At 44.5% G+C, this 22,837-nt stretch overlaps 3 protein-coding genes across 6 annotated transcripts in view; 1 reads left to right on the forward strand and 2 right to left on the reverse strand.

The window, feature by feature from the left end:
* Positions 1–77: 77 nt before the first annotated feature.
* Positions 78–4,263, reverse strand: LOC106808868 (protein lin-7 homolog C-like). The gene is made up of 5 exons (XM_014811756.1): positions 4,105–4,263; positions 2,924–3,114; positions 2,179–2,388; positions 1,858–1,912; positions 78–1,158 (listed from the first exon to the last, which is right to left on the reverse strand). The coding sequence occupies exons 1-5, from the start codon at positions 4,142–4,144 to the stop codon at positions 1,058–1,060; spliced, it is 597 nt and encodes a 198-aa protein (XP_014667242.1). The 5' UTR covers positions 4,145–4,263; the 3' UTR covers positions 78–1,057.
* A 52-nt stretch (positions 4,264–4,315) lies between these two features.
* Positions 4,316–14,254, forward strand: LOC106808867 (SCY1-like protein 2). The gene is made up of 17 exons (XM_014811755.1): positions 4,316–4,334; positions 4,589–4,752; positions 4,994–5,151; positions 5,336–5,480; positions 5,821–5,970; positions 6,246–6,461; positions 6,728–6,844; positions 7,256–7,381; positions 8,740–8,916; positions 9,818–9,940; positions 10,470–10,583; positions 10,896–11,028; positions 11,604–11,722; positions 11,931–12,031; positions 12,446–12,533; positions 12,851–12,982; positions 13,364–14,254. Exons 2-17 carry the CDS (start codon positions 4,591–4,593, stop codon positions 14,252–14,254), a joined length of 2,952 nt encoding a protein of 983 aa, XP_014667241.1. The 5' UTR covers positions 4,316–4,334; positions 4,589–4,590.
* Positions 14,255–16,012: 1,758 nt separating this feature from the next.
* The window catches only part of LOC106808870 (DTW domain-containing protein 1-like), a 7,504-nt gene continuing 679 nt past the window's right edge, over positions 16,013–22,837 (reverse strand). The window contains exons 1-7 of one of the 4 annotated variants that reach the window (XM_014811759.1): positions 22,722–22,736; positions 20,824–20,909; positions 20,172–20,456; positions 19,525–19,665; positions 18,136–18,421; positions 17,651–17,803; positions 16,013–17,300 (exon numbers count right to left, since the gene is read on the reverse strand). In XM_014811759.1, the coding sequence (XP_014667245.1) occupies positions 16,927–17,300; positions 17,651–17,803; positions 18,136–18,421; positions 19,525–19,665; positions 20,172–20,420 (1,203 nt within the window). In that variant the 5' untranslated portion in view covers positions 20,421–20,456; positions 20,824–20,909; positions 22,722–22,736 and the 3' untranslated portion in view covers positions 16,013–16,926. Of the gene's footprint in view, positions 17,301–17,650; positions 17,804–18,135; positions 18,422–19,524; positions 19,666–20,171; positions 20,457–20,823; positions 20,910–22,638; positions 22,677–22,721; positions 22,737–22,837 lie in introns of those variants that run through there. The other 3 variants (XM_014811760.1, XM_014811757.1, XM_014811758.1) reach the window with 3 other exon arrangements.

The raw sequence follows: 22,837 nt of genomic DNA on the forward strand, positions 1-22,837 counted from the left end.
CCAGAGCATATGATTGTGTAGAACCAGCAGGCTCGTTGTCATGCCACCGTGACGTCATCACTTCGGTACTATAATAGGGAATTATCTACTTCTGATAATATTAAATCTATCCATAATCGTACTTAAAATACATTTTTCTACACCCGGACGCTATTAAAATCTTTAACCAGTAAAGCACATTTAAATTCCACCTCAAGTACCAAAATAATACTAGACAGAAGAATGTGATAACTCAAAAACATCTAGAAACTCTGGACAATAAATAGAAGCGGTACTCCGCATTCTCACAGAACGAAAAAAAAATTGGCTGCCGAGTGTTCACAAGATGCATTCGTGAGTGCGAATGACAAGTCCTACAGAAGACACGTGATGGCTTCTACAATACAATCACACATGCCGCAGTAGATACACGTAAATGAATGTTGATGTTGGGGTCATCAACGAAAACAAAGCAGTAAATACACCGCAGAGTTAACAAGCGAAGACTTAGAACTTGCGTGTCTGTGATCGTCTGTGATGATATACAATACAGACTCCTTGCCGCTGCAAAGCCCATAGTGTGTCGAGCAAGTTGAACTCTTTAAACATAACATGATAACAAAGGAAGACAATATTTGCCACATATTACAAAGGCCAGATACCTTTCTAGATTGGAATTCCCCAGTGCGTATTCAGTGCATAATGCTAAAAATCGGCATTTAACAACACCAAAGAACATACGTTATCATTAAAAGTGTGGTGCAACCAAACTAGATTATTATTGTCAACAAATGGCATCAGCCACTCGTTTCATGTAATGATGTAGCATATGGCAAACTATAGTTCAAATAATGACTGTGACATACTCCCCGCATACACACAGTGCGAAAACCTTTTACATTACATATTACTAATATGTAAGTATGTTGTGTCCTGCTTACTTGCAATATTATTATAACTATCACTACATCTCTTATGCCTAACAAATGCAGGTCCTAACAGAGGACTTACGCGCCACAATGGCGAATCGCTAATCTAATGTGCAGGTGCTGCCACCTGTTGACGAGGACGGTTGCTATTATGGCGTCTGCCTGCTGCGTCTGTTAAACTGTCGACTGAAGCGTGCCTCCATCTCTTCAAGTATCTTTGGTGTATATCGTACAATCAGCTTGGCACTACCTACAGTTGAAAATACAGAGCGTAAGTAGAAACGATTCTTACATTGTACTAAAATTCGCAACTGCACCTTGCCTTTACTTACTAACTGTGAATATTTGCGCATTTATTATTAATTTTCAATCATATGTCAACAAAATGTAATATGAATCAAAACTGGCCAAATAATCTGCTAGGAAAGCTGCACAACTTTATTATACAGGCATAAAACCAAAACTTGTTCATATACATCAATGAATATCATGAGCTCCACATTAATTCAAAGCAACTTTGCTCACAGTACAGCTGAAAGGGTCGTTGTCGTATCAGGTACTACATATATGTACACGAGGTACGTATATGTATACCAGACCTGTATCTTCTCAGCATATATGTACGCTGTGTTTAGGGTTAGGGTTAGGGTACACTTCTGTAGTACAAGTCTAGTACACTTTGTGTTTACATATACGTACCTCGGGTACATATATGTAGTACCTGATACGACAACGACCCCTTCAGCCACAGTACACTGCTAGGGTGGTGATGGAGAGGCAAAAACGTGTACTTTTGTGTTCATATACGTGAATATGACTAACGTGACCTGCACCAAACAGCCTATATTTATCAATATAGGCTCTTTGCCTGCATACAAATTAAAAGCGACTTTTCTCGCGATACACTGCTAGGGTGGCAACGAAGAGGCAAGAGCTTCACGGTTCTTACCTTCGGCAGCCTTGAGTAGATCTACGGCCTTCTCATGGTGCTCCCCCTCCACACTCTGAAACACACAGATGGCATCTGTCTGACTTGCATTAACAATGGCCAGTACATCGTAACAAATATCCACACACATTAACCCTCACACTTGCTTATGTCAGCAGTTAGTTCTGTCTGGACATCAATAACATGTGACTAAGACAACAGGGCCATTAAAATTATGACCGACTTCTGCATCTAAATAATAGCGATGTCACGAGAGAAAAACACAAACGACGCGAGAAAAATGCGACACGAGAAAAAAAGAAGAAACAAGCGAACACGCACGACTCCGTTGACGGACAGCAGCTGGTCGCCGCGCTTCAGCCCTCCGTGTCGGTCGGCAACGCCGCCGGGGATGATGCGTGAGATGTAGATCGGCGAGTTCTGCTCCTTGCCGCCCATGATGTTGAAGCCGAGACCTTCCTCTGTCTTCGGCAGCTCTACGACGCGCGGGTGAGAGTGTCCCTCGCTTGCCGCGAACGCCGCCACCGTCGCCTGCGAGAACGAGAACGGAAGTTTCGTAGAGCGAGCGAGAGAAGTTTCCGCAGAGCGGAATTCGATCGGGAATCGACGGGAATGGAACGAGAATTTATTTGATTTTGTTAAATAAAATGTGATAATTAAAAAAAAAAAAAATGTGATCATGATAATAATGTGAGGCGCTTCGCACGCCATGGTGGAATCGTCGACGAGTTTCCGAATGCGGAATATACGCACATATTACACTTTCGCTGCAAGTAATATCTACAATTTGAACTGTAAAACTATGGCAGGGGCTTAGTACAGGACAGTAGCAAGGCCAGCGACGCAATCCCTCCTCCCACGAGGTTACCGGGGATCGGTGCTTAATGTACCTATTATTATTATTATTATTATTAAATCTTTATTGCATGTAATTATATCTTAAACTGCAAATACGAATACATGTACTGAAGACTGTCTTTTTCATGGATATCAAAAATCTGATAGATGCAATAGTGAATATTACGCAATAATCTGATAGTGTTGAGCAGATATATAGACCGCGTACCTTGGCGGTGGCGCTCGCCCTGACCTCTGGCGGGCCGTGCACGTCGACGGTCTCGTAGACGTGTTCGTAGACCTCGCGCACGGCGGTGCAGAACTCGCTCTGCAGCACACGCTGGAGCGCGGCGAGCCTCGCCCCCGGCAGCTCCCCGCTCTGCTGCAGCGCACCCAGCAGCTCGATCGCCCGGCTCACGTCTGCCGCGAAGAGACAGAACGTTCATTATATTTATCGCAGAGGCTACGGGTACGGCAGCCGTATCTTAATGTCTCGAGGCTACGGGTACGTCAGTCACACTACGCATCCGCTGCAGCCGTATCTTAATGTATCGAGGCTACGGGTACGGTAGTCACACTACGCATCCGCTGCAGTCGTATCTTAATGTATCGAGGCTACGGGTATGGTAGTCACACTACGCATGCGCTGCAGCCTTATCTTAATGTATCGAGGCTACGGGTACAGCAGTCCCACACACAAGTACAAACAGTCACACTATCCCTATCCCTATCCCTAACCCTAACCATACCCCAACCCTAACCCTAACACTAACTCTAAACCGACTCGGCTATCTTATATACACGTGTCATAGTACCAAATTAATCTATGGTGTGGGAAAGCGACGCATGCGCAAATGGACTGCCGTACCCGTAGCCTCGAGACATTAAGATACGGCTGGCGTACCTCCAGCCACTGCGTATATTTATGGCGATGGAGGATAGGACCGCTGAGCCTAGCCTAGGGTATATATACACACGCACCCTGCACCGCTCATAGCTCATACAACGTCAACGATGATGATGGGGCCTAATCCTAGTTGAGCACCCCGAATTAGTTTAGCACATTTGCGACAATGAGGACTCGGGTCCCAAACTATGATTGTGCCGTCAAAATTGAATACCCCTACGAAGTGCATATATAATTATGTCTTATCTGATACTGTACTAATCGCCTGGTGTGGCTATAAACGTACAGGTCCTCATGCATCGCTTCGATGACCTAATGGCATATGATATGACATCATACATTTACAATACATGATTACAAATAGGCTTAGTCAATAGACAACACATCATTTGACATTACTCGGACATTAGTCATTACATGATTATGAATATGATATACCGGTACGAATTATACCTGGTGCTGTCCTAAAACGCCTAAGCGGCCTAGCATAATATTCAATATACCTTTTTCAAGAGATAGAGGTTCCGTTACAACGCTCGCCATTGCGGACCTTTGCTGTTAATAGAGCTATTTTTATATTATACTCCTTCTAAATTAAAAATTGTGACGGCGATCGATAAGTTTTGATTATAAATCCACGGCAAACAGTGCGTGTCGTATGAAATTCCTACCACATCAACTTCTATTTTGAGATGCTCACTTGGTTTGAAAATGGAAGAAAAATATTTGTGAAGTTGGTGTTATTTACTTCTAGTTTATCAGCTATACGTAATACTTGTCGAACGTTGTTTATTTATATATAGGTAATTCTTTTATTAATTGTAGCTGTTGCACAAAATTATAGGTGTATATTATTTATGTAATATGTCAAAAGGGCATGTGTCCGTATGTCATCAAACACCGCAGAACCGCAACACAGAACACTGCGTAAACAGGATACTGCTGTAGTAGAAGTATGTAATGACATTCATGAGTATTTATATGTAGGTATGGATTACCTCAACAAGTTGAAGTCGGCGGTATCAACGGCATCGCAGTATCTGCCTGGAAATCCCGTGACAAGGGAGTTTGAAGTCGTAAGACATGTTGGGAGCGCAGGACCAGGGTTGCTGTGGAAGATTTACGCAGGGGTAAAGCGATCGACAAAACAGGTAAAGAGAAATAAATGCTAACACGCGAATAATTATAACATATTATATCATGTGTAGAAGTTGTGTCATAGTTAGAACAATAATAAATAAAATAATCTTCAATAACCTGAATAAGCAACTATACACACACTTCACTTGTAAAGACTGTAAAGTATAAACTATATAACCTTACACGTACATTTCCCGTTCCTAAATGATTAAACTCGGCGAACTTAAAGCGATGATATTTTTCTCGTTTCAGCCTGTTGCCATATTCATCCTAGAGAAAAAAGTTCTGGACAGGTACACCAAGACGGACAGAGATCTGATACTCGAGGCATGCCGGAAGGGAGTGTCTCAGCTCACGAGGCTGAGACATCCGAGACTGCTCACCGTGCAGCATTCCATGGAAGAGTCACGGTAACGGCTTGCACAGCGCCACCTGCAGACCAATTTAGAAAGCTTTGTGACATTAATAATACCACATGACAGAGCACATATGCAGTGGCTTATTCAACAGGCTGTAGGTGTGTAAAAATGCTCGTTTATTCGTTACAGTAATCCAATTTACGATGCTTGAGTTCGACGACTGTTGCCTTTGCAGCGAGAGCTTGGCGTTCGCGACAGAGCCGGTGTTTGCGAGTCTTGCCAACGTTCTCGGAAACCACGAGAACATGCCAAACCCTATGCCGCCAGATTTTGCCGACTACAAGCTGTTTGAGGTCGAGATAAAGTACGGACTGCTACAGGTAAAGTTACGCGCGTCGAACGCTTGATGCCAATATCTGTGGCAAAGGAATTACACATATATGCTACAGGTAAAGTTACACGTGTCAAACGCTCGATGGCGAGCACATGTATGTACAGCTACACATCGAGCGAACGAAAGAATGTAAAATTCATGCATCTACGAAGCCACGGCTGTAGAACAGCCACCTGTGTTTAAAGGCCAATTTGTGGTTTCCCTGAGTTACCTTTAAATACAAGTTTGACTGTACGTACATACGTATCTTTCGCGAAACCTTGGTGGTCTGAAGCCAGTCGCTGTCGCCGTAACACAAGTGATTAACGCAGACTTAACGTGTTTAGATTACAGAGGGTCTTTCATTCCTGCACAACGACTTGAAGATCATGCATCGTGGCATAGCCCCGGAGTCGATCGTCATCAACGCAAACGGAGCGTGGAAAATCGCGGGATTCGACTTCTCCGTTCCGAGCTCCAATCCCCAGGATCAGGAGGTGCGATATACCACGACAACGGTTGTCATAGATACGACGCTTCTGAACAAGTGTCAATTATTTTTCTCATTCCGTGTTTCGAAGACTCGCCGTCACTCGTTAATTTGTTTCGCCACTCGCTAATTCGCTAAATTTCGTCGCTGATTCGTTCGTCGCTATTTTTGTCGTCGGTTCGATAATTTCTTTCGATTCTTCGTGAAACTCTGATTGCAAGCATCGAACGATCGCCGCCGATCGATTTCATCTCGAGTTTTTCTTCCTTGCGTCTGCTCCAGCCGTCTTATCCATTCTGTGAATGGGACAGCAGCGTCGCTCCGTTGGCTCAGCCGAGCCTCAACTACCTGGCTCCCGAATTTGCGCTCACGATGACCTGTGATAGGGCCAGCGACATGTTTTCTCTGGGAATGGTGTTCTACGCCGTCTTCAACGAGGGAAAGCCGCTTTACGACGACTGCCACACGTACAGCACCTACAAGAGGAACTGCGAGAAGGTGAGGTATATCGCCAGCAGATGGCGTCGGCGTGCAAAAGGCGTTCAGTGCGGTTCAACAATTTTAATCGATTAAAATCCGTTAGCTAGTTGATACTTTGAAGATAGTCTACATGTTAAAACTTAACCAAGTTTCACAGAGGTTTTTCATTCCATTTATGGCACGTGCTGCGATTAGCATTTGCGTATAACGTATGTAAGATGATTTAACGTGCGTATGTATGCTTTGCCATCTATCATATTATAAAAAGTCTCTCTTCACAACAGTTCAAGAGCCTACACGCGTCGAGTCTTGGCAGTGTGCCAAACGATGCACGGGCACACGTGAAGATGTTGCTGAATGCCACTCCGGCGCTCAGACCAGATTCTGATCAACTCTCAAAGGTGAGGTGAAGCCATTCCCCTTTCGTCTTTCCCCCCGAGAAATGCATGAGGGTATTAATTGCCTTGTAGCAGATATCTCTCGGTGCTTATACACACGTGAATGATCGATGATCGATTATGATCAATGATCAATTATGATCAATGATTGATGATGATCAAACACAGATAATGACCAATAATCAATGATGATCAAACATGCATAACGATCAACAACTGAGGATGATCAAAGATCGATGATGGACAACGATTGATGATAATCAATGAACGATGATGACTAACAATCGATAATGATCAAAGATCAACAATGATCATAGATCAATGATGATCAAAGATTGATGATGAGCAAAGATCGATAATGATCAATGATCAACGATGATCAGCGATTGACGACGTTCACGTCGTCTGTTTTAGATTCCGTTCTTCGAGGACGTCGGTGCGATGACGCTGCAGTACCTCGACTCACTGTTCCAGCGTGACAACCTCCAGAAGTCGCAGTTCTTCAAAGGCCTGCCAAAGATTCTAGCCAAACTTCCCAAGGTGCGTGCGTAGATGCTGCGTGTGTACATGCCTACGTGTCACGCATCGGTGACCACAGCGCAAAAACTTGGCGTGTTGGGTAGACTATTTCTTACTAATTTCTGTGGTATTGCTTGATTTTTAGCTCATCTGACGTAGTCGGATGCAGCTTGTAGAATCGCATGAGCATGCGTGCGTCCGTCAACAGTTGGGCACAAATCTTAACCGCTCGTCGTACGGATTTGAAAGTCGGGACGTAGGGGGGTAATCCGAAAACGAGTTGGGATGTCGAAGCTGGGGGTCAAAGGTCAAAGGTCAAGAGGTGTAAAAGAAGGGGGAACATTCCCTCCTTAACTTAAGGTATAGGGAGGAAAGGCAGAATTGCAGCAAAAATCTAAACGGCTCGACCTAGGCTTGTGATAGTCGGTGTATAGCATCATGGTAGGAAAAGCCATCACTGTGTCAAAATTAGAGGTCACAGGTCAAAGGGCAGTGGGGGAAAGGTCAGATATCAAACATTTTCTGAGGACATGGGCTATAACAGACAGAGTGAAAAACTTTTTTGTTTTAGCGTTGACCTACCATTTTTATTCATTTTATTGAAAGGACCATGAAATGTGCTTTCCACTGACATGCAAAGAGTAAGTGTGTGATAACCTTTTGACCCTCAAGAGGAGGGTTAAACAGGGATTCCTGAACTGCCTCAATGATGTCACAGTGTTCTCATATTCATGGCACATCCATAATCTGGAAACCCAATATGCTTTAATAGCCCAACGGCTACAGCACAAGATTACGGCTCAAAGGTCCTTGGATCGAATCCCATCAGATTTTTTATTATTTACCTGTTTTCTGTATTTTTCTATCTTTATCCATTTAACTATTTCTTTCCAATTAAGGAAAATATTTACATGATTTATTTACAACAATTTCATAACAACAAATAATTTTTACAACAATTTAATTTTTCAATTTTTTAATAGGGTTAGGGTTAGGGTCACAATGCACCATAAAACAAGAGTTTCAGGCACGCGATTTGTATCAAGCAATGGGATTTGGGAGGTATGCAGAATGCAGAAGGTTGCTGAAATGATGTGTACGCAACTGTGTATCTGCATATCTGCGCCTAACAAAGGTGTCACTACGCACGACTTAAATGTTACGTTTATAATCGTAGCAACATACCTCAGATGAGCCCAGACGCTCTGCAGCTCTTGTTTTAATTATTTTATATTTCTAAATTATTTTTTGGATCTTGCTTTGTTTTAATTGTCTTATATTTCTTAAATATTTTTGCATCAGTTCCTAATTATTTTAATTATTTCGTATTTTTTATACTGGCTGTAAGTTTTAATCGCATCATCTTCTGTCTGCTGCAGAGGGTGAAGCATCAGCGCGTGCTGCCATCTCTCTGCAAGGAGTTTGTCAATCCTGAGATGGTCCCGTTCGTGCTTCCCAACGTGCTGCTAATCGCCGAGGAAAGTTCCGGACAGGAGTACAGCGAACTCATCCTGCCCGATCTGAAACCCGTGTTCAAACTCACGGAGCCGATACAGGTATCGCGTTGATGCCACACACGCGTGATTGAGTCAACTAACCCACGGCTTAGCAAGAGTCTCTTTAGTTGTTTTTACTGCTGATTTCAAATCCTTATTGCATGTCTGCGCCAAGTTGAACAGAGTTGAATTCCAAGAATCGAATTGTAAAAATTGAATTGCAAAAATCGATTGGAATAGAAATTGAAAATTGACAGAATCATTTGCCAAAGTGCCGTGCGAACGTCGTTCGTGCTTAGTGTTTGTTTGACGGTTACTCTAACACGCTTGGGTCTCAGTTCGTTCTTTGTTTGCAAAGACCTTGCGAGCACGCACGTGTACATGCGTGTTCACGCCGTGTTCCGCGTTTCCCGTTTGTCTAACTCGACTCTCGCTTACTCTTCTCCTCTAAAGCCTAGGACACACTGTGCGATTTTCGACGCTGGCCGCTTGCGATCGATAAATACGGTGCCGGGTCCGTGCGGTGTGTCCGGTCTCACGGCAGCGTATTTCGCACGCGATCCCATACGCCCGGCTGATCGCTCGCATTCAACATGTTGAATATTTCCGCCCGGTTTTTCATCGCTTGCGTACAGCGCATGCGCTTGCATGCGCTTGCATGCGCTTGCACCAGCGCGCCCAACAATGAACAATCGTGTTCGAACGCGATTGTTTTCCGCAGCCAATCAAGTGTAGCAACGAAAGCTAGGAAAGCCGTTAGAGTGGTTTGACACCGGACAGTGTGTCCAGCTGTACGCGCAACTCGTACGGCGTTCTAAAATCGTGAGCGAACATATACGCTGCCGGGCAGCATACAGAATCGCTAGTGTGTCCTAGGCTTAAGCAAAACATTTTCTTCTCAATTTCTTTCTGTTCTCTTTTTAAACTAACCTGACCCTTCGTTTTTCTTCTCCCCTTGCAGATTCTGCTGATCTTCATGCAGAACATGTCGCTGCTGCTGTCCAAGACTTCGACAGACGACATAAAGAACCACGTTCTACCCATGGTTTACCGCGCGCTGGAGTCAGACACCCCACAGATACAGGTGTGCAAATCAGTGAAAAAAATACACGGGGGCTCGGGGCGATTTAGCCCCCGAAATGCCAAAAAGAGCCCCGGAAATGCCCAAAAAAGCCCCAGTAAATTTGCATAGAGTTCAATGCAAACCAAATTTTAGAGTGCTATTTTCATGCACGCGAGCTTGAAAAGTAGCCCCCGAAAAATAAATTTTATTTTTTCCCTGGTGTGCATACGTCTCCTCTCCTGTCCTCGTAAGATAACAGCGGAGGGTGTAACCAACTGAGGGTAGCTTAGCCCCGTCAAAGATAACAATAGAGGGTGTAAATCATAGAGGGAAACACCAGATGGTTGCCCAATTCTACGTGCATGGTTCGTTTACGTCTTTTCCCACTCGTGAAATGTAACACCTCAAGTACGTGAACCACAGAAGTCGGACGATATCGATGTATAAACACCGTACATAGGCATGCATGTATACGTGCACCGCCTACTATGGCTGTACAACTCCTGGTTCAACGTGACATGATGGCGGTGTGTTTCGTTTCGTTCGTCAGGAGCTGTGCCTGAGCATCATTCCATCGTTTGCCACGAGAATCGAATACGCCTCGATGAAGAACGCAGTGCTGCCCAGGTTGAAGAAAATCTGCCTACACTCCACCGCACACTCGGTGAGTCTTCCCCTCTATCTCTTTCTGTCTCCCCTAACATGCGACCGCTGTTGCCATCTCTTGGGTCTATTCAGAAGTTCATTTTCAGAACCCTTGTGTTCGCAGTACTGTCACCTTTTGTTTGCTCTCGGAAATTTTTTCAAAACCTGTGCGTGCCCAGTGCTGCCATCTCTCGGCTCCCCTTGGAAGCTCGTTTTCGGAATCTGCGCATGCCCAGTGCCGTCGTACGTTGTCTTCTCCCGCAACTAATTCGCTTCCCGTAATCGGAAACCACGAGATGCCATCTCAGCGTCTCGACCTGTCGTGTCTCAGGTGCGGGTCAACTGCCTCGTGTGCCTCGGCAAGCTGCTGGAGAGCTTCGATAAGTGGCTCGTGTTGGACGAGGTTTTCCCGATGCTGCGCGAGATTCCATCGCGCGAGCCCGCCGTCCTCATGGGAATCCTCGGTGAGAATTCTGGAATGCGGTTGGGGAATGATGGTAGCGGTGGGAATGGCGGTCAGAATGAAACAGGGAATAACACTGGAAATGCCGCGGAGAACGACACTAGAAAAGTTACAGGGAATGACATTAGGAATGTCGATGAGAATGACAATCAAAGTGTCACAGGGAATGACATTCAGAATAACACTGTGAATGACAGGAATGATGCTAGGAATGACACTGGAAATGTGACTGGGAATTTCACTTAGAATTACACTAGAAATGCAACTGTGATGTATGTCGCTCATTATGATGCTAGAAATGTTACTGGGAGTGACTCTGGAATGTCAACTAGAATGATACTAGAAATGTTAGTGGGTGTGACAGTGGGATGGAATAACATTGGGAGTGCCCAGCGATCCTGTTTTAGATCCTGACATCTAAATTTTAACATTGTAAAACTATATATATATATATATATATATAAATAAATAAATAAATAAATGTGTGTTTGTGTGTGCTTGCATGCGTGCGTGCGTTCGTGATGTATATATGTATATATACATATAAATAAATATAACCTTAATGGCTTAATGTAGGTATATACAAGCAAACACTCACGCACAAGAAGCTGGGAATAACAAAGGAGATCATGGCCACCAAAGTCCTGCCGTTTCTGTTCGTCATCAGTATTGACAACAACCTCAGTTTAAATCAGGTAAAGCAGCACACCCAGACACGACTGCACACGAGTCACTAATAAGACTTCGCATGATGAAAAAAATATTTTTCACGATAACAAGCTATAAGCAGCAGTACATGACGACTTCTTCTTGTTCTCTTTCGGTGGCTTTTACACGTGTACTGAACAAACGTGTTGCAGAAAACTGACTAAAGTGTCGCATTACGGTGCCTTGCGTTTTCAGTTCAACGCGTTTATGACAGTGATCAGGGACATGTTGAACAGGGTAGAGTCAGAGCATCGGAGCAAGCTGGAGCAACTCAACCAAATGCAGATGGAGCAGAAGTAAGGAAACTGCGCGTGTGTGTGATTTCCCCTCACTTTCCCAAAAAAATAGATGTATTTGTATATTCTCTCAAACATCTAATGGGTGGGCATGTCTCCGTTAGAAGCCGAAAAATTCGTACCAGAGTTGTATTTTGTTTGTTTTGATGTTACTCCAATATGTAAAGCTATCTCCTTTAAGTTGTCATTTTTACCCTTCCGAACCACCATGCCAACAATATCAAAGGCACGCATGGTCATCACGTTTGTGGTGAATTGGTCAATCAGTCTCGTTTCCACGTGTGCGTGCGTGCGTGCATGCGTGTGCGTGCATACGTGCGTGCGTGCGTGTATGCGTGCGTGTGCGTACATGCGTGCGTGCGTGCATGCGTGTGCGTGCATACGTGCGTATGTATGTGTGTTTCTTTCCTGCAGGTCGAGCCTGGAGTTTAGTCGCAGCGTGAATACCGGCGGGGAGCCACAGAATCTCATCTCTGGCATTGAGAAGAAGCCAGAGAGCGATGTGAGTGCATCTCTATTCTCCTAACATCGCCAACGCGAAATCCTAATCACTTGTCCTCGCTCTTGTTCTTGCGTAATTTCTATGTGCTGAATTTTTAAATATTTCTTTATCGCATATACCAGGTACAAGTACTACCAAGTGTATTATTATATGTATCTATGTAGGAATAAATAGGAGTAAAATTTATGTACAATTATTTGAGATAAACCTTCTGGGATAAGGTTTTAGGAAAATTTAAACTCATGTAATGCTTTAAGTTATCCTTTAACATTAAATCAGTTATTCGTTCAGAAATCTACTCTTCCTTGCGTTTTCAGATGGAGCACATTTTCAGTGGTTTTGGACTGGGAGGGTACCTGCAACCAAAGTCTGCTGGTGACATGAACTCCAACCCTCAGGTGGCTTCAGTCACATCGCCAGACCAGCCAGCGATCCCGAATAGTGGCCAGGTATGGTCTCTGCCATCTGTGTAGTGTCGTCATTCTTTCTGTATCCGTTCGAATTAATTAATAAACGTCATATACGATATTATTGTAAATATGGTTATGATTAAGATCGTTACGATTGTTAGTGTAGCATTCATATGAGTTTAAAACATTAGCAGCGTTAGTGTTGTAGATGTTATTATGATTAAGATCATTATTGTACCAATCTGGTTTATTAATTAAGCATTTCAGCAATATTATTGTAACTGTTATCATGATTGAATTATTATTGTGGAATTTGAACATTATCGACGATGTGATGATTATTATTATTACTGTTTATTTTTTTAATTATTATCATTATGACTAATGTCATTATTCGATGCCTGCTCTCTCTTGCTGCAGGGCGCATCGATGACAATGGAGGAGAAGCAACGGTTGGCACGGCAACAGGAGCAGGCGCAGCGCATGAAAGCCCAGCAGACGCCGAGGGCGCCACCTGAGGCGACGTCCGCGACGACGTCCGGGAGGGACCTGACGACGACGCTTGGCAGCGGCGGGGCGCCACCTCCCGCCGCATCCTCCCCACGCGGCTACAGCGGGAGCGCGCAGTCGCCGACGACCCACGCCGGCGGATTCGCTTCTGCGACGGCGGTGCCCCCCACCGGCCAGGCTCCGACCTTCGGCGCCGCGGCGGCAAACCCGACGGGTTACGGGATGGCGCCGGCGAACGTAGGGGGCGCTGCGATGTTCGCGCAGCGGCCGGTGCGTCCGTTGCCGCCGCCCGCCGCCGCAAGCAACGGTTTCGGAAACTTCCAGCAGGCGGCGTTCGCGTCTGGCGGCGCCGGCGGTCAGAAAGCCGCGCCCGCACTCGACAACCTGTTTGGCGCGCCGCAGAAAGCGCCACCTATGTATCAGCTGCCGCAGCAGCGACTAAGTTCACCGTCGTCGTCGTTCCCCCAGCAGATGGTCGGAAGCATGGCTTTCTCAAACTCGCCGATGCGACCAACGGCGATGGGGGGCCAGCCAATCACTGCCAACCAGGGCATGATGGGACAGCAGGGCATAATGGGACAGCAAAGCATGATGGGACAGCAAAGCATGATGGGACAGCAAAGCATGATGGGACAGCAAACAATGATGGGACAGCAAAGCATGATGGGAAAGCAAGGAATGATGGGACAGCAAGGCAATATGAGACAGCAAGGCATTATGGGACAGCAAGGCATGATGGGACAGCAGAAACCAGTCATGCAGCAGAAACCAGCCGACGATTTTGCCGACATTTTTGGGTAGTTGACACGAAAATTATGCTTTCTATCAATCTGTTTTTCTTCCTATATCTCTCTACTTGTCTGTGTCTCTCCCACTTTTCTTCCCGATCCCTACCTCTTTCCTTCACTCTCTACCTCCCTTCCTCTTTCTCTCTCTCTCTCTCTTTGAAAGTTACTGGACAATAAAAATTGATACCTCCCGTGACGCATTGAAATTGTGTCTCATGAATGGATAGTATTTGATAGTTATTGCTGTGATTAGGCAGGATAATGTGGTTTGTTGATGGCCTGAAGTATACGTCAATCAAATCCTCAAAAATATTGTGGGTATGTGAGAAATACAAACGCTAGAAGTGGCATCGGAGTAAGAGGTGATCATGCGTATGTACATGCTACATAGTTTCTACAGTGGTAGTGCAATGTTGATCGAGTATTATGGAACTTTATCAATGCTTGTAGGAGTTACCCTTATTAGCCATCAGGTTTTACATGCATAATTCTCAGAAATAGATCGTACTACTTCTATTAGTATTACATATACTTGTCTTACTTGACACGTAAAGGGTGTTGATAGAAGCGCTGTTCATACAGTTCATAATAAGTAAACACAAACAGCAGATGTAAGACGGAGACCAGATTCATTGACCGAGCATTATGAGGAACGGAATTCTGTAATGCGTGGTTAAGTTATTTCGCGATTACAGCAATCTATGGGCGCATTTGTTTGGTCGGATCCACGGATCTCGATCCGATGGATTCGTTGATCTGACTATTTGTTTGGTCGGATCACTTGATCTCGATCCACCGAACCCGACCCTGCTAGCGAGGCAGATTCGAACGGGATCCAATATGGCAGCCCGCGTGTCTCACAGCTTGTTCTTTGTTATGAACTTGTTATGAACATCCCATAATAGGTCACAGCGAAACGTGAACCGGCGAAAGTGAGTTTTGCGTTTGTTTGGTCGGATCAGGATCATATGATCTCGATCAGACGGATTTGTTCCAAACAAACGCGCCCTATGTGTTGCATGTTACGCTAGTCGTACTGTTACCAAGTGATGCAGCCACATTACTGCCTGTATTTATTTTATGGGGATGGTACCCTCTTCTGATGATTTGTTGATGTCCCTTTATTTATTCAGGAATATAATGTGATTATATTTAGTTCGCAAGCCCTTGTAGATATTATTGATGTATGTATATGCGATTTACTTAATTGTTAAAAGGCTGATGTCTTTTGTTTGTTGGGCGCAATTTCCATGAATAGGTGTGAATGTATGATTTATGAAACCTGAACTGGTTGGTGAATAAGTATACATATGCGTTGTTAATATTCCTATGTTGATGCATTTACTAAATTTTAATGCTGCCAAATGTCAGTCTGACACGGTTTCTATGTGATGACAGGACTGGTACCCTATGGTTAAGACGCCTCTTGGTATTGTATATACCGTGTGTATGATACTCCCGTCCCTGTAAAATATTTCGAGACACAATGTTGCCTAAGGGGCAGGAAATATGGGACACAAACCACGAACCACAGGCGTCGACAATGTTGTATTTGCCTGTTTAATGCTACTTTCAACATCAACGAGTAAAATGTTACCGGTGTACGTATCAAGTATATCTTTGATGAAATTGTGAATTTATGTGGACGTGTGTGGGATTAAACATCATAACAGAGTACAACAACAGTTTCTGGAGTCATAACTATGATGACAACATAACAAAATCATCATCTTTCCTTGCGGGTTTGCATTAAAACATACAGTAGAATGACTTTTGTAGGGACGACGACTACCACATTTATTTTTACGTTTTCTTCGTATAAAGTTTACACACGATCACAGCTCACCACTCTGGTCATACCAAATAATTTACAATCATGAGCAATGTAACAATGGAGCATCCGCTTCAACAGCAGTTCATCAGCGGTGTCTACTGTAGCATCCGCTAGAACAGCAGTTCGCCTGCGATGGTTACCCTAGCAACTGCTCGTCACCGTGGGATCTGCAGTGTTTACCGCAGCATCCGAGGAGTGTGCCCAGTACGTCTGTTCATCACTGTGGCGTCTACGGAGTGTAGCGTGGCGTCTGCAGAGTGTAGCGTGGTGTCTGGAGTGTAGCGTGGCGTCTGCAGAATGTAGCGTGGCGTCTGCAGAGTGTAGCGTAGCGTCTGCAGAGTGTAGCGTGGCGTCTGCAGAGTGTAGCGTGGCGTGGCGTCTGCAGTGTAGCGTGGCGTCTGCAGAGTGTAGCGTGGCGTCTGCAGTGTAGCGTGGCGTCTGCAGTGTAGCGTGGCATCTGCAGAATGTAGTGTGGCGTCTGCAGAGTGTAGCGTGGCGTCTCTGGGGTGTAACACGGCATCTGATTATGAGTGTACACTGTGCATCTGCTTATCACTGTGGCATCTACGGAGTGTAGCGTAGCGTCTGCAGAGTGTAGCGTAGTATCTACACTAAACTACGGCATTTTCAAAGTGTACCGGTGCGTTTGCTAGTCAGCGTGGCACATGCAGAGTGTACCATAGTATCTACACAGTGAGGCGACATTTACAGTGTACCGGTACGTCTGCCTAGTGTATCGAGAAGTCTCCTAGTCACCGTGGCATCTGCAGAGTGTACTGGTGCGTCATCTCTTCACCGTGGTGCTTGCTCTTCACCGCAGCATCCGTAAAACGAACCGGGGCGTCTGCGCATCAGTGCGGCTGATCTGGCGGAGGTGGCACACCCTCTGGCGGTGGCACGCCCTCTGTCGGCGGCACGCCCTCTAGTGGTGGCACGCCCTCTGGTGGTGGCACGCCATCTGGCGGCGGCGCCGCGTCGCGCGACTGCGCCCCGAACTCCTTCGCGATGAGGTCGTACATGAATACGAAGAAGTAGAGGAGATTGTCGTACTCGCCCGCGTACGGTGGCGCCGCCTCCCCTGGCCCCGTCGCCGTGGCGACGAACTCGTCGTGGTACTCGCGCAGAAAGTAGTAGATGGCCTCGATCGTCGCGAGGTACGCGTCGGACAGCAGCTGCACGCGCCAGAAGAACGTCCGATGCGATCGCAGCTCCACCTGTGTGAGGCCTGGCAAGAGATGTGCGGAGGTCAGTCACCCTTAGTTTAGTTAGCGCCATCTTTCATGCGCGTTATTTTTGTGTGTATGTATATATATATATCTATATATGTATGTATATAAATGATTTATATTTTTATTTATTCTATTTACTTAGAACCAATTATATTACATTTATCTTTAAAATTGTCATATTTATAATTTATTACTTTTTAATTTATACTGCATTTTATTTATATTACACTATTGCACACATTTCGTATTAATCGTTACTGCGGATGCCCAACTAGAGATGTATGTGTGATGTCATGTCAGACATCGACTATGATTGCCCATAGATGGTACCACTTAATCTGCATACCTTGCAGTCGGTCGTCTGTGTATATTTCTCGCGCCTGGTTCCACGTGCTGTCAATGAATATCACGCGTTCGAACGGACACGCGTGAGCCTTTTGTTTCTTGCTCGCCGGTTCCGCCTCCTCGTCGTTACGTTTCGAAGCTCCGAAAATTTCTTCTGTGGACATGGAAGTTCTTTAAGTAACAGCAATAAAAGCTCACATGAGAGCGTCTTGTAAAACATGGTTTATTATCAATTTATAAGGCTTATTATTATTAGAATCATTACGGTAAATGTTAGAATCGACAATAACGATTCCAAAGCGATGACTCTCAGTACAAGAATAAGCTGAAAGTAGAGAGAATTGTAAATGGCCTCCTTCCGTAAACAGAACGAGGTAACTGATAGACGGCACTTCCCAGATTATGAAGATATCGCTAACAGTCTTTTTATTCGGCGATGTGGGCAGCTATAAACCGTCTGCTGCCAACGCGACGGCCTCACGTTACCTTTATGCTCCGACTCCGTCGAGGAACAAGGCTTCATGCGTTTTTCCGCGGGAGAAGACTCTACCGCCCGACATTCAGTGTGCGCGTCAGATGCTGGGACTGTCCCTGCTTCGTCGCGTGCGGCTGCATTATCGGCAGACGAACTACTGCCAGGATTTGTGGAGCCGATCAGAGACGTGTGCGCTTCAGCCTTCGCTGCCCGGCTTGTCTTGTGGTATGGACCCAATACCCTGGCTGCCAATTCTTCAACTGTGACTGACTTGGATCCAGGATAAACCAAAATCACCTAGAATAGTAAGAAATATAAATAGATCAAATGGACTCTAAACATATAACAACTATTTTGGGAACTAACTCCTGAAGGTACATATATATATATACATGCACACAGGCATGCATGCATGCACACACATATATATGTATGTGCATGCAAGACTAAAACGTTCCAAAAAGTTCTGAAATGTTGGAGAGTGTTCTGGAGTAGTGTTTCTATAATATTATCAACTCTCACACAGTTTTGAATGTTGTAGAACGTTTTGAAATGTTCCTTGTCCCCTGCCACCTTCCCTCAAACCCCGACCACCTTCCCTCAACCCCCGTGCCAACCTCTCTCAACCCCCCTCCCCCACCAACACCACCACCAGCTGACCTCATTCCCACTGCTCATTTCCACCACCCCGAGACGTCCATCGTCACTTTCCCCTAGCCTCACAGCTACTCTTCCCCTATCACTCTCCCCTACTCCCTAGCCAAGTACACGTCTTCACACCCACTATTCTGCCATCTCTGTGTACGGGAACTGACAGGTGCATATAGTGCAAGACCATGAATCTTGATGTAGACTATTGCAAAGTCTTGCCATTGACTGTACAGCAAATGGATGTATGGCCAGCTGGATACTTAACCAAGAGAGAGCTGGCATTTGGCAGTGCTCTCATTTGGCCAATCCATAGATATAGATAGTGATTCCTATTTCTATTTCTGTTTCTATTTCCACGGGCCAAACCGGTTCTAAGTGCATTTTGGCATAAAATCCAAGTATGCACTCAGAGTTAAGAATCGTGCCCACATGTAGCCTACGCCCTAACCACCAGATACCATCACCATGTTCATAGAAAAAAATGGGGTCTCTGGCTCTCTGCGTCTGTTTGACTGTGATTCGCGGATACACACAAACATGCACGTACGTACACACACACTTACATGCATACGCATGCATGCACGCATGCATGCACGCATGCACACATGCACAAACTGACAAACACGCATGCAGACAACACACACATAGACACACACATATACATGTATGTACATATTTGCAAATTGGTAGTAGGTTAACATCGCACTGCTTTCCTAACGATCGACTTGTGGTGTGCGTGACGCCGGTACCTTGCTTTTATCGGTGAACTCGGGAATCCTCGGGTAAGTGTGGACTGTGACGTCGTCCGGAGCCAAGATGGCGGCGTGCGAGGACGTGCTCTTCGCGTCGAGCTCCCGCGGATGCTTGATGATGTCGATCTTAACGGGAAGCTGCGGAAACAAAATGCCAAAAAATGTTCTTCATGTCCGGCTAGTGGTATGGTTGGCTGATGGATTTACAATTACTCCATTTTCCATGGATTACAATTGTCTACAATCTCCATGGAATCCATGGTTATCCATGGAATGGTCTACAATTGGATACAAATGGATGTAATACATGGAATTGTAATGGATGGATTTGGAATTAATGCAAATTATGGGATTAGGGGAATGAAGTATATCTCTTCAATGCAGTCATTTCAGCTGAAACATCTGTAATATGCCATGATTGTCCTATACACACACACACACAGATCGAAGGAAAGTTATTGAAATAGGCGATGCAATGTCGTATTTATACATTTCATGATAATGAGTTCACGATCCGCATAAGAAATGTTAATGACAATTAAAAAGATGGTCGCGAAATGCAATTATACATAAAAAAGCAATGCGTACAAGATTCAGGTTGAGGAACAAATCGCAAGCATTATCAGCTGAAGCAATTAATTTACCTTGACTTTAGGAAGCTTTCCCACTAGTTCTTGCACCGGAACGTAGCAGGTATAACAGAAATATTTCCTCGACCGATTGCATTCCGTACATCGGCTCCTTCCGCGGAGATTTTCCAGCGCGCGGAAAGATGCCAGCCGCAGAGAACTAAACGGCGCGTCACCTATCGTGGCCGCGGTCGCGGAATCTTTGGCCTTAATCGTGGGCCTTGTAGTACTGGTATTACTAACGCTACTCGTCGAACTTGTCATGATTCAAATTACTGTGACGTCGTCGCTCACTCCGCACTTGGGAGACATTTTGGAAAATAAAAAAATGATATTAGCGAAGAGTTATTCCAACAAATCTATAGACTACGGCCTGTGATTACTTGTGAGAGAAGACAAAACACTGACAGTACCAAAAATACCCACCATGGCCTATGCATCACACGTCAACTATAGCTAGGCTCTTGTAGGTTTGCAGAATATGATTGCAAATTTGATCAAGAAATTTGAAACTTAATTACATCCTCATTTTCAGGATATATATATATAATCAGCACGTTTCGCTATAATTCGCCGCCCCCTCCCTCACTGGCAAATCTTTGTACTTTGCATCGTGTTTGCTTATTTGTATTGACGCTCAAATCTTTACTATAATTCGAAGACTTACACACATGCAATGCATGCACTGGTCGCTTGCATTGTAATTTTATGGAGTATGATCCTCAGAGTCCCCAGGTTGCCAGAGCTCGTGTTCTGAAATAAAAATCTTATGATAAGAAACTTACTACTGCGATAATGAAACGATCGAGTGCACACGACGCCGCTGTCCGATTGATGTGAGGATTGGAAGTGGAACCATTAGCGTTATTTTACACAAGTCCTAGCGAGCTAGTGTGTTGTAAATGACGAGGATGGGACCCAAGATACAAGATCAGACAGGTGATTGGACGATTGCTGACAGTGCTGCCACTCTCCAACCACTGGTAAAGCTTATATGGCCTGCGCGTTTTTCGTCGTCCCCGTGCTCCATTTAGTAATTATTGTATTTATTTTTTGGTTCACGGATTTATAATTAATATGTGATTGTATATAACTTGTAATTATGCGTCTTGACTCTTATGCACAAATAAATTTATTTGAATCTTGAATCTTATGGTAACACTAATGCATTAGTTATGCTCCATTTGGCATTCCCCTAACATTTCCTTTCGTGTAGAAATAGATAGAATAAACTTACTGTCTATTCTTAGGCTTATTATAATCAGGGATGTAGCTAACGAGGGAAGAGGTAGTTGACCCAAGCCAAATATTAAAGTAACTATATTGCGAGAGTTTTCCAGTGTTTTCACCACTTTCATGACACCTAGCTACCTTTATTGCTTGAGTAACAGCAATTGTCTAGAGTAACAATAAAATGTCTTAGAACCTTCGTATTCACCAAAAAAGTGCCAGTTTCGAACTACTAGTTTGGTAAACATTCGTTTTCTGTCTTCTTGAACTAGCCGGAAGTATGGATTAGCTTGTGGCGCCACCGCTTATCTGCCGTAGACATACAGTACAGGCTCTCTAAAATCATGCACTTGTTTTCAATTACTCCCCAACATAAATACAAGTTTAAATGATCAATTCTGCCATTATTAGGCATTATCGGCACACAATAAAATTTATTGCTGTTACGATGTGGTCAAATCCATTTTTCTATGCTATAAGTTAATTATAACTGCATAAAATCTTAGTTAGTGTTTTTAATGTTGGTGTAATCACTATAATCAGTGATATTTCCACTATCAGCTAGGTTAACCTTAGCCACAAGTTCCCATCCCGCTTAACACTACTCCGCCGTGTAACTAGTCGGAGAGCCTGGTCGGTTTAGGTTAACCTGTATGATACAGGCGGTATGTTCCGCTTCACTACACGTATAACCGCCTGTACGCGAGCTCAACCCTGGCAGTTCGCAAGCCTCGTTATCGATCGACCGATTGTTATGGCGGGGAATCTGATTAGCGGCGAGCAATCGAGCGTACAGAAGTAAATACGGCAAAACTTCGCCCCAGGCGAATACCTGGTGAATGGAAACAATCTAGTTAATGGCTTTGGCAGAAGCGTGCACTAATTGCAGTTATAAATTCAACTTGAATAACTTGAGAAATGACGTCAGGCAAAAGCCTGCTCGCTGATTGGCTGATCGGCCCGTTAGAGCTCTTTGATTATGCGCGATGATTTCTTCGTTCGCAAAGCGGGCTGAAGAAGCAATGGGTACAGGCGGTTAGTGTAGTGAAGCGGAACCGGAACCGCCTGTAGGCCCTATCATACAGGTTAATTACTCTCAGGTGAGACTATATTCAGCTATATTTAGTTTTTCTGAGCCCAAAAACTCGCAATAATACTAATAAATAGTAATACTAATACTAATAGTACATAACTATGTAGATATTATAGACAGTATACACAGATATTATAGACACTAAGTCTAAGACAGTACTTGGCAATCGCGAATTGGTCAATTGCCCAGGGCCAACTGCTCAGGTCATTATTCGACAACACAAACCGCGCGTACATCGGTACCTACGTCTACGACAGGCACTTGGAACGTCTCAATAAAAAAAAAAAGGTAAATAAGTGAAGGCAATATTTATGAGGTTATGACTATGAGTATGAGGCCATGGAGGCTGACATATTGG

This window comes from Priapulus caudatus, unplaced genomic scaffold, assembly GCF_000485595.1.
Source record: "Priapulus caudatus unplaced genomic scaffold, Priapulus_caudatus-5.0.1 Scaffold310, whole genome shotgun sequence".
NCBI classification, from domain to species: Eukaryota; Metazoa; Priapulida; class Priapulimorpha; order Priapulimorphida; family Priapulidae; genus Priapulus; species Priapulus caudatus.

Excerpts from the sequence above, each read along its gene's own strand:
- LOC106808868 (XM_014811756.1), bottom strand. The coding sequence starts at position 4,144 with ATGGCGAGCGTTGTAACGGAACCTCTATCTCTTGAAAAAG. Across the intron at positions 3,115-4,104 it reads ACCTCTATCTCTTGAAAAAG|ACGTGAGCCGGGCGATCGAG; the intron begins GTATATTGAATA and ends TCTTCGCGGCAG. Across the intron at positions 1,913-2,178 it reads TGCTGTCCGTCAACGGAGTC|AGTGTGGAGGGGGAGCACCA; the intron begins GTGCGTGTTCGC and ends TGTGTGTTTCAG.
- LOC106808867 (XM_014811755.1), top strand. The coding sequence starts at position 4,591 with ATGGATTACCTCAACAAGTTGAAGTCGGCGGTATCAACGGCATCGCAG. Across the intron at positions 5,481-5,820 it reads TAAAGTACGGACTGCTACAG|ATTACAGAGGGTCTTTCATT; the intron begins GTAAAGTTACGC and ends TAACGTGTTTAG. Across the intron at positions 12,032-12,445 it reads CAAATGCAGATGGAGCAGAA|GTCGAGCCTGGAGTTTAGTC; the intron begins GTAAGGAAACTG and ends TCTTTCCTGCAG.